The sequence below is a fragment of the Astatotilapia calliptera genome, chromosome 7 (assembly GCF_900246225.1).
Source record: "Astatotilapia calliptera chromosome 7, fAstCal1.2, whole genome shotgun sequence".
Taxonomy (NCBI): domain Eukaryota; kingdom Metazoa; phylum Chordata; class Actinopteri; order Cichliformes; family Cichlidae; genus Astatotilapia; species Astatotilapia calliptera.
Window position 1 is genome coordinate 9,096,114 of NC_039308.1, and position 11,393 is coordinate 9,107,506.

The 11,393-nt window shown below is 40.0% G+C and overlaps 1 protein-coding gene across 8 annotated transcripts in view; it reads left to right on the plus strand.

The window, feature by feature from the left end:
* aebp1a (AE binding protein 1a) overlaps positions 1-10,358 on the plus strand; it is a 28,897-nt gene extending 18,539 nt beyond the window's left edge. For all 8 annotated transcript variants that reach the window (XM_026172903.1, XM_026172909.1, XM_026172904.1 and 5 more), the window contains 14 exons: positions 250-327; positions 556-665; positions 1,989-2,128; positions 2,227-2,311; positions 2,408-2,552; positions 4,682-4,761; positions 4,904-5,027; positions 5,336-5,532; positions 6,240-6,413; positions 6,515-6,640; positions 6,731-6,977; positions 7,476-7,615; positions 9,177-9,276; positions 9,373-10,358. In XM_026172903.1, the coding sequence (XP_026028688.1) occupies positions 250-327; positions 556-665; positions 1,989-2,128; positions 2,227-2,311; positions 2,408-2,552; positions 4,682-4,761; positions 4,904-5,027; positions 5,336-5,532; positions 6,240-6,413; positions 6,515-6,640; positions 6,731-6,977; positions 7,476-7,615; positions 9,177-9,276; positions 9,373-9,941 (2,315 nt within the window). In that variant the 3' untranslated portion in view covers positions 9,942-10,358. The remainder of the gene's footprint in view (positions 1-249; positions 328-555; positions 666-1,988; positions 2,129-2,226; positions 2,312-2,407; positions 2,553-4,681; positions 4,762-4,903; positions 5,028-5,335; positions 5,533-6,239; positions 6,414-6,514; positions 6,641-6,730; positions 6,978-7,475; positions 7,616-9,176; positions 9,277-9,372) is intronic.
* The last annotated feature ends 1,035 nt before the right edge of the window (positions 10,359-11,393 follow it).

The window sequence follows — 11,393 nt, forward strand, 5'->3', positions numbered from 1 at the left end:
GGATCAGTTTGATAACAGAGTTTTTCAGAACAATTTCCTGTAAAATCCAATGAAATGTAAAGGAAATTTACTCCTGATTACAAACTTAAATGCCCTGTATTTTAAAGTAAAAACAAATAATGGAACACAAGTGGAAATCAAGGTGCATATTATGAGCACATGTGGAAATAGTTTGTGTGGTGGCGGTGGTGGGCTTGAGAGCAAGTCCCTTTTTCTGACATTTACTATTTTTTTATTAATCTCTGAAAGCCGAAAGACTGAGGAAAAAGTGGGAGGAGGAGGAAGAGGAGAGACGTAAGCAGATCTCAGTGCCAGCTGAACCAAAAAGTAAGAGAGTCTCTCTGTTTTGTTCACTTGTTTTTTAGTTTTAAACATTCACAGTAAAGACAGAGATTAATGTAATATTAATAATAATGATAAGATCTGTAAAAAAACAAAACAATCAGCCTTATATTGAACTACAACATTTCTTTTACACTGTGTGTCTTTTTTAGTGTCTCTCAGCAACATTTGTTACACAGATTTTGTTGGTGTGTGCTCTGATTTCCCTCCCAGAATGTCCTCCTCTGGGCTTGGAGTCTCACCGGGTAGAAGATGACCAGCTGTTAGCTTCCTCTCAGTCTCATCATGGGTTCTCAGCTCAGAGGGGGCGCCTTAACATGCAGGTATACTCTAAATTCAGAACTTCCTTATCCGTATTAACCCACAACTGATATTCAGAAAAATCAACACAAAGTGCACTGGCCTTCACACAAAGGACCAAGAACCTTTCAGATGAAAATATAAAACCAAGTCACCTGAAAATTGGTAGAAAATTACAAGTTACAGTGATTTTAGTTACTGTCCTACCGTCATAAATAGACATGATATGTAGCTACTGTGTTTATGGCAGCTGTATTGAAGCACAAGAGTCAACCACTGACTAAAGCACTGTGGGGAATTTTTCATTACTTGGGATTGGGGAATGACATGCTTTTGGAGTTAGCTTTAAGCTGTCTTTAGAGGAACCTAATTTTCCAGACCTGGAGATTTCCGCTTGTTATCCCGATGCCGCAACAGAGTACAACACAAAGGATAATTTCATTTTGGTGTAATTTCCTTTAGGCAGCATGGTGGTGCAGTGGTAAAGATGGTTGCCTTACAGCAAAAAGGTTAGGAGTTTGACTCCACCATCTGACTGGGGTTTTTCTGTGTGGAGTGTGCATGTTCTCCTGTGGTTGCATGTGTTCTCTCCAGGTACTCCAGCTTCCTCCCACATTTTTAAAACACACAGTTAGTTGGGTTAGGTTAACTGAGGATTCTAAAATGCCCATAGATGTGAGTGGTTGTCTGTCACTCTGTGTTAGCTCTCCGAAAGACTGGCGACCTCTCCAGGGTGTACCCTGCTTCTTGCTCTGTGGTGGCTATGATAATCTCCAGCACCCCCCATGACCTTGATAAGGACAATGGATGGATGTTAATTTCATTTAATGAAACTATCTGTGTCATCCTAACTCTCCACTAATGCTGCACAGATTCGGAGAAACAAAGAGTGCACAAAACTGCATGATGCTTTCAGTTAAAACAAAACAACAACAAAAACATTCTTTTGTGAATCATCATGTTTTTATTCTCAGGACTAACAGAAAAAGCGTGCAAAATAATACATAAAAGGTGCACACTGGGACTAATTTAACTCCCCCATAAAGATGGTATTTGATGACCTCACCCTTAATTAAGAATTTTTGCACCTCAGTATAGGTCAATAAAGACAACCATTAGAATAGTTTCCAGGTTTTTCCAAAGGTAGCTGCATGGACAGAGACAACCCTCAAAAACTTCCAATGTGCACTGAACCATTTTGTCCTATGAGAGGCCCTGAAATATGACAGAAGCCTCTCAGTTGAGAAAAGAGCTTCAATGATTACTCCTCGTAGGCTTTCAAGAGTTATTCCATCATTTTATCAGGAAAACAATGTATTTTCAGCTCTCTGTGTGGTTGTGTACAGGGCTCTGACAATGATGAAGACCTGTATGGTGGTGCATGGTGTGCAGAGTCAGAGGAGCGAGAACACTGGTTTCAAGTTGATGCCCGCCGAGAGGTGGAGTTTACTGGGGTCATCACCCAGGGAAGAAACTCTGAGCTACAGTGAGTCCTACTCCATCTCCACATAATAAAACCTTGCACAAGTGCTGCTGTGTTTCATTAAAGTCAGTACTCAGTAATTTCTTTTGTTTTGATCCTAGTGAGGATTTTGTGTCGTCCTACTTTGTGGCCTTCAGCAACGACAGCAGAGACTGGACTTTACTACACGATGGCTACGCTGAATGGGTGATTGAGCCACAACTAATTATGAAAATGTTTTCGTAACAGTGAATTACACCTTTACACCTTCTCATTTCCTTCTCCTGTGATTCTCTCCTGCAGTTGTTCTATGGCAATGTGGATAAGGAAACACCAGTGATGAGTCAGTTTGCTACACCAGTGGTGGCACGTTACATCCGTATTCTGCCTCAGAGCTGGAATGGCAGCCTATGTCTCAGAGCCGAGATCCTAGCTTGTCAGCTACCCAGTTAGTATTTTTTTAAATAGTAATATTTTAAATTAAAATGTCAGACAAAACAAAGATTTAGTATGCATTAACTTGGATTCTATTACTGTCAAGTCAAATTTGCTGTGTGGCAGGCAGGAGGAAAGACCCAAATGAAGGACTCACAGACTGAATGATAAACTTAAAGCTCAGCTTTATTTGCTAGAAAATTTTTTCTAGAAAGTAAAACTAGGAAACATGAACTAGGAAAACTAAACCAGAAACAAGCAACGAGAACATGAGGTAGAAACACAACACGAAGGGATTGTGTACGACCCAACAGAAAGAGGGGAAGACTGAGGATTAAAATACTCATCGGAGTAATCAGGGAACGGGAGATAGGAGAAACGCACAGCTGGAACTAATTAGGTAGGACTAAACTAAACATACTAACAAAGCACACAAGACTATCAAAGTAAAACAGAAAATAAGACAAGCATGCACAGACATGGAGTCAGAGACACGAGCTTAACACTACGACAGAGGGAACATAGAGATGAGGGACCAGGACAGGCACAGAGGCATGGACTAGACACTGAACAGAGGGAGCACGAAATCTAGACCTAAGAACTAAACTATTAACAACAATTCCACTGAAACATATGATAATAATAATCAAAATAGCACAACTAGTGAATCAGAACATAAACCATAATAAAGAATAATACCAAAACACAAAAAACTTGAAATGCTGGGTCAAAATGACCAAGAACCGTGACAATTATGGCTTGTTTTTACTGCTAATCCTCAAGGGTCAAATACTTTTCCCCCTGTCACAGGATGTAATATCTCAATAAATAAATAACTAAATCTTTGATTCTTTAAAGAGCTTTTTAACTTTTTATCTACTTTTAGTAGCTGTGTGAAAATTAATGTTTGAGGGTATATTTATGCAGAAATACATCAGTCTTAACATGTTCACAGACTTTTCACTTCATTTGTAGAAACTTGAAGTTTTCCAACCTTATGAGTCATGTTTTCTTCATTCCATAATACAGTATGTCACCTCATACTGGAAGGGGGGAAACAAGAAAAAAATTGTTCTTTTGCCAAAGTAAGAGTGGAAATACACAAAAGTCTGTTTCAGAATCATAGCATGAACCTCCTAACCGTGGTCCTTAAGTGTGCTACATAAGTGCAAGATAACTGCTTGTATTGCCACTAGCTTTAGGAAAGACACAACAATAACATCTACTCAGCAGCAGCTGAACGTTTTGACTGCAAAATATTGGTACTTACTCATAAGCTTGTATTTTAAATAGAAATATTAGGGTTTTTACTGTGTTATCTATCTGACAACTGAGGTTTAGGTTACTTTGAAGATCAAAATTTAAACATGTAGGTAAGTCAAAATAAGAGGGTTTGCTGTGGATTACTTCATGGGGTATGGATTTAAAACCATCAAAAGCTTCAGAATGCAACAAAATACCTCAGCCATTACGAGTGTTTTTATCAAGATGCGCTGTACAGCAGGTAGGTTTTGGACCTAGTATCCAGGATTCGAGAGGCAAAATGGGTAAAACTAAAACCCTAAACAACGTATATATGAACATACCGAAAGTAACCAAAACTCAAAACCCTGGGTTCTAAAACCAGGGGTCCTAACTGTGATGGAATTTTCTGTTAATAAAGCAACACAATCAGCTGTGGCCAAGCTTTTTTAATTACTGCTAACACACATCAAACATCACAGCTCCACAGTCATGAGAGCTCTGTCACTGGGACGTCTCAGCCTCTCTTTTATACATTCACACACAACTCCTGCATTGCTACAGTTATAACAGCTTCCTGTCTCAACCCCCGCTGTTGCTGGGCAGGGATTTTCTAACTAATTCTACAGTGAATTTCTAACCACATAAAACGTAATGTGAGAATAAACTAGAAATGATCTAAAACAGTGTTTTAATTCCCAATGATTACTTGTGCCAACACTAGACCTGTTAAACATTTTTGTTTATAAGCATATTAGGTACCCTTAAATAAATTAAATAAATTATAAATGCATAACAAATACTTAAAGTGGAGTAGTGTACTTGAAACTGAAATTAAAAACTTCTGCTTAGTAAAATATCTCCTTCCCACTCTGCTAATCTCTTTGCCAACTTTTTCAGGAAGCCACCACAGTGAGAATGAGGTCAACCCATCCGATGACCTGGACTTCAGACACCACAACTACAAGGAGATGAGACAGGTCTGTTTCTCACTTGGGACACTATCAGTCTACTCCACAATGCAACATTTCAACCTTGCCTCTCTAGCAGTATGCCAAAACCTACAAAAGCAATAATGTTGCAGCAACCATCCATAAATGTGTTTTTCCTTCACTCTTCTAGATGATGAAGGTAATAAATGAGGAATGTCCCAACATCACCAGGATCTACAACATTGGAAAAAGCTCCCAGGGCCTGAAAATGTATGCCATGGAAATCTCCGATAACCCCGGGGAGCATGAGCCTGGTAGAGAGATCTATAATATTTTTACTTAAGTGTAATTCTCTCAGCTGAAGCTCATCTTAGAATTGCATAATTTACACAGATTATGGTTCACCGTGAGACACAGATCTGAGTGTCATTACACTTGTTGCTGGCAAAGTAATATTTTGTTTTTTTGACTTGTAGACATTGCATGATGTCTGTCATTTAATGTACATGTATAACGCTTTGCATCTTTACAGAGCAATGTAAATAGGTTTTACCACATTCAAGTGGCTCTTAGTCCAGAAAATAAATTGTTAGTTGCGTTAATATGTTGTCTTTTTGTTTAGGTGAACCAGAATTTCGTTACACAGCTGGCCTCCATGGTAACGAGGCACTTGGACGAGAGCTCCTCCTGCTGCTTATGCAGTTTCTATGTAAAGAATACAATGATGACAACCCAAGAGTCCGTCGCCTGGTGGATGGTGTTAGAATACACTTGGTGCCCTCACTGAACCCGGATGCTTACGAGCTGGCCTACGAGATGGTACAATCAAAGGCTTCAAACTTTGTTTAGTGGCACATACCGCAAACAATATGGAGAAAAGTGAAGCAATTGTGGAAGTGCCTTAAACCTACAAACTTTAATGTTCAACAAGGTTGTAAAAAAGGTTGAGCAGTCTGTGGAGAACAACCCTCGGTTCCATCAACTCATAGCTTATAGATACCATTTTTAGTGCAGAAGGACAATAAAATAGGTAACATTGTAAGTCAGGCCTTACTTCTTACTGACAAGTCACTACCATATGAATATCTAATATCTGCCAGTTTCATTGCTAAAAACATGCTAAAGGCTTAAAAATCCTAAGCTCAAGGTTTCATCAACAAGATTTCCCAAACCAGTATGATACATGATGATGCCTGTGTCCGCCTTTCAAAGTAACAGTGGCTGTAAACATCTTTTTGTTTACAGAGCCATAAGCAGTATGAAATTTTTGATCCAAATTTAGTATCTCATACCAGAATTTCTAATTTCTTAAATTAGTTAATTAGTTTAGAATACAGTTTTTAATGTTTTTTTAATTAAGTTGTTTTCTACAAATCTTGCATTTATAAAAGGAATTTTGTTGCTTCGTCTCATGTCTGAGCCTACTTGTCTTCACCACAACTGACAGATTTTTCAAAACACTGTAGAAAAATTATTCAGAGATCCCAGAGAGCATGAATGACCTAACACCATCCTCACTCCTGCAGGGATCAGAGATGGGAAACTGGGCCCTGGGCCACTGGACTGAAGAAGGTTATGACATCTTCCAGAATTTCCCAGATCTAAACAGCATCTTGTGGGGAGCTGAAGACAGAGGCTGGGTGCCTCGTATAGTGCCTAATCATCACATCCCCCTTCCAGAAAACTTTTTGAATGGCTCTGTGAGTTTGTTTACCGTCCTTTGGGATTGTTTGTGTGTGTGTGTGTGTGTGTGTGTATTTTAATTTACTACAAATTTATTAGCAATCTTTATCTCTTTTAGCTTGCAGTTGAGACAAAAGCTGTAATTACCTGGATGGAGCGCAACCCTTTTGTTCTGGGAGCTAATTTGCAAGGAGGCGAAAAACTGGTCACATATCCTTTTGACATGCAGCGCCCACCAATTTCTGTATGGCTCTTTTACTAAGAACACCTAACAAAAGCACTCTTTGGCAGCTGTACACTTGTATAATAACTCTATGCTGTCTTAATGTTTAAGCTAACTGACAACCGTCGTTGGAGAAATAATGCAGAAATGAACGAGGACACCTGGGCTCGCATTCAGCGCCAGAATGAGGGTGCTCTGAGGGAGACTCCAGACGACGCCATGTTTCGGTGGTTGGCAATGTCATATGCCCACAGCCATCTAACCATGACAGAGACCTACCGAGGTTCCTGCCATGGAGATGATATCACTGGAGGACAGGGGATCACTAACAGAGCCACCTGGAAGCCAGTGGTGGGAAGTAAGTGTTAACATGACACAGCAAAAAGGTCGTAAATGAAAAATATTTCAGTCAAGACCATTAAGGGGTCTTTCTGTCTCAAATCATCACCTTAGAACATCTCCTGATCGACCATCTCCTGTTTGCATGAAAAGTTTATGGTCCAAAGTTTGACCATTTATAATTTTACAATATTGCTGGAAAATGTACATTTTTTATGTGTCTTTCCTAATTTCTTACCATCATTGTGATGGTAAGAAAAACCAGTGAAAATGCCATGTCAAATGTCTTTATTAATATGACAATCATTATAAATGTTTAGGGTTGTTTATTAAAATTTTTATGCAAATCAGAAACAGTCGACCAGAATTCTATCACAAGATTTATCCTTAAATATCAAGGTTATCAAAAGGCTATTTTTCTGTTTCTCCAAAAATGGACAAATAAAATCATCTAAATAGCCAGATGATATTACAACTGAAGGAGAATATTTCCTCTAAAACACAATCTCCTCCACAGGTATGAATGACTTCAGCTACCTGCACACAAACTGCTTCGAGCTCTCCATCTTCTTGGGCTGTGATAAGTTTCCCCATGAGAGTGAATTGCCTCTTGAATGGGAGAACAACCGTGAGGCTTTGTTGTCCTTTATTGAACAAGTGAGAATTTTATTTCATTATATTTACACTCAACAAAAATATAAACGCAACACCTTTGTTTTTGCTCCCATTCCCCATGGGATGGACGTAGAGACCTAAAATTCATTCCAGATACACAATATAACCATCCCTCCCAAACAGTGGTCACAAATCAGTCCAAATGTGTGGTAGTGGGCACATCTGCTATATTGAGATAATCCATCCCACCTCACAGGTGTGCCACATCAGGATGCTGATCTGACATCATGAGTAGTGCACAGGTGTACCTCAGACTGCCCACAACAAAAGGCCACCCTGGAATGTGCAGTTTTTTGCGCTATTGGGGGTCTGGGGACCCAGAACCGGTCAGTATCTGGTGTGACCACCATTTGCCTCATGCAGTGCAACACATTGTCGCATGGAGTCTATCAGATTGTCAATTGTGGCCTGTGGAATGTTGGTCCACTCCACTTCAATGGCTGTGCGAGGTTGTTGGATATTCGTGGGAACTGGTACACGCTGTCGTATACGCCGGTCAAGCACATCCCGAACATGCTCAATGGGTGACATGTCCGGTGAGTATGCTGGCCATGCAAGAACTGGGACATTCTCAGCTGCCATCTGCCCTGAACAATGTGAACCATGATTCATCCGTCAAGCGCACACCTCTCCAACGTGCCAGATGCCATCGGATGTGAGCATTTGCCCACACAAGTCTGTTACGGCGACGAGCTGGAGTCAGGTCAAGACCCCGATGAGGACGACGGGCATGCAGTTGAGCGTCCCTGAGACGGTTTCTGACAGTTTGTGCAGAAATTGTTTGGTTGTGCAAACCAATTGTTCCAGCAGCTGTCTGGGTGGCTGGTCTCAGACGATCTTGGAGGTGAACCTGCTGGATGTGGAGGTCCTGGAGTAGTGTGGTTACACGAGGTCTGCGGTTGTGAGGCCGGTTGGATGTGCTGCCATATTCTCTGAAAAGCCTGTGGAGACGGCTTATGGTTGAGAAATGAACATTCAATGCACGGGCGACAGATCTGGTTGACATTCCTGCTGTCAGCATGCCAATTGCACGCTCCCTCATTGCTTGTGGCATCTGTGGCATTTTGCTGTGAGACAAAACTGCACATTCCAGGGTGGCCTTTTGTTGTGGGCAGTCTGAGGTACACCTGTGCACTACTCATGATGTCAGATCAGCATCCTGATGTGGCACACCTGTGAGGTGGGATGGATTATCTCAATATAGCAGATGTGCCCACTACCACACATTTGGACTGATTTGTGACCACTGTTTGGGAGGGATGGTTATATTGTGTATCTGGAATGAATTTTAGGTCTCTACGTCCATCCCATGGGGAATGGGAGCAAAAACAAAGGTGTTGCGTTTATATTTTTGTTGAGTGTAGTTAAAAATTATATTTTCATGTCAGTTGCTTATCTGCTTTAGTGGTAGCTGAACGCAAGCTTTTGTCACGAAAAGTCTTGTACATAGCAGCTTTGATATGTCATTGACAAACGTGGAAATTAATGTTTTCTACATGTGAAATTTCCTTAAGATTCACTGGGATGTACTTTTCTTGTGCAGGTACATCGCGGGATAAAGGGTATTGTGAGGGATATAGATGGAAATCCACTTCCCAACGCGACAATATCTGTTGAGGGGATACGGCATGATGTTAAAACTGGTAAACTATTTTATATAGTGTTTCAGATCATGAAGATCCAGTCATTCGTTTACAGCATTTTTTAACATGACCTTTTTTAATGTAACCATTGTATAGCTGTGGGCGGGGATTACTGGCGACTGCTAAATCCTGGGGAGTACAAGGTAACAGCCAAAGCTGATGGCTACACCCCTCAGACACGGCTCTGCATGGTGGGCTATGACTCCGGAGCAACACCCTGCAGTTTCACCTTAACCAAATCCAACTGGGATCGCATCAAGAAAATCATGGCACTCCACGGCAAAAGACCCATTCGACTCATCACCAAAGCGAATGTAGTGAAAACAACTGCAGCCAGCACTGTGGCAGCCCCCAGCATTGATACAGAGCTTGAAAATCCCGCCAACACTCACGACATTGCGCGACGTAGACGGCTGCGGCTGATGCGTATACGGAGGCTGCGTTTGCAGAGGTTACAAGCCAGCCTTAGAACCACCCCTGCGACTACAATGACAACAACCACCACCACAGCATCCACCACTCTACCACCTGAAACCAAGAGAACAACCTCATGGTATGACTCTTGGTTTCCTGTGGATGAATGGTCCACTGAAAACCCATTCGATAGTGTTGTCTTTGACTCAGTGCCCACACAGGACTATCCTTTTGAATACACTATAGACTGATTACTGCACATACAAACCCAGATCTATCTTATAGAAAGTCCTTACTAACCAAATCTGCTGCAAGATCACAGCTTTAAAACAAAACAACAAAAAAAACCCACAAAAAACATCTTTAATGATTTAGCTTGGACAAAATAAGACTTGTTGGCAGCATTGTGTATTGAGGGTTACATTCTTGGGAACAAATATTTCTTGGAGAGAGATAAAGAAGAAATGGAAGTCTCTGCTGAGCAAAGACTACACAGCACATGTTTAATTAGCTCTATGTTAAATTAAACATACAGTATGTTCAATAAGACAGGATTAGGTCTGTCTTCATTTTTTTAATGGCTTCATAGAATCATTTCTGGCTTCAATTAAACTGATTTATTGTACTGCTGAATGCATTGCATTAAAATGACGTTATTTTCTAAATTACTATAGTCTATGTATTTATTTATAGTTCAAAGAAGGTCCGTAACAGTTCACTCATGGGGAAATGTGCCACAGATGTAGATTGTAGATGTAGTTATTTATGTAATAATAATGGATTGCATTTTATATAGTGCTTTTCTAGACACTCAAAGCACTTTACAATTATTCATTCACTCTTCTTCTATTATCTTTCTATTATCTTCCTTTTATTCTCTATGTTACTTGTTAAGCACCTTGGCATACCCTTGGTTTTTAAGTGTGCTTTATAAATAAAGTTTATTATTATTATTATTTATCACTCTCACATTCACACACTGGCAAACCATAGTTGTAGCAGACTTTTTGCTTGTTTTTTGTTTGTTTTTTAATAAATAAACCTGTCTTTGATGGGAGACCAGAGTGCCAGACAAGCTACCCCTGACTTGGCTTTTACTGCTCCAAGATCAGTTACCATTACTACATACATATGCAAAAATAGATAGGAAATAGAGCTAAAATTAGCAAAATACTCTATGATATGAACAGGTTTTCTCTTATTAATTACCTTGAGCAACAGTTATGATGTAGAGGAGTAGAAAACATAGAAACCTTACTCTTACTGAAGTCACCTGCAAGCTTCATTTGTAAGCTGCATTGTAAAAGGAATTGGTGAGAGAGATTTTGAGAGAAATTTGCCTCAAAAGTGTTACAAATGTGTATAACATGATTGATGACAAGCCTAGAGTAAGATTTGCAAATGTGTGTGGTGATTTGTGTGTAACTTGAGGTCTCACAATGCTCCAATCCACACAAATAACTAAACAAACTAATCATAAAACAGTTGCACAAACACATACAGCCAAACCTGAATAAACAGTGATCATTTATACCCAAATTTCTTCCAAAAAGCTTCCTGTGCATATAGATGTCTCCCTAATGCAAATATTCAATTGCGTATCCTTTTGTTTGGCAAATCGCTGAAACTCCTTCAGATTTAATAGTCGTCTGGCATGGACCTTGGTCTTCAGTTTTACAGAATATTAATAGGATTCAATTCAG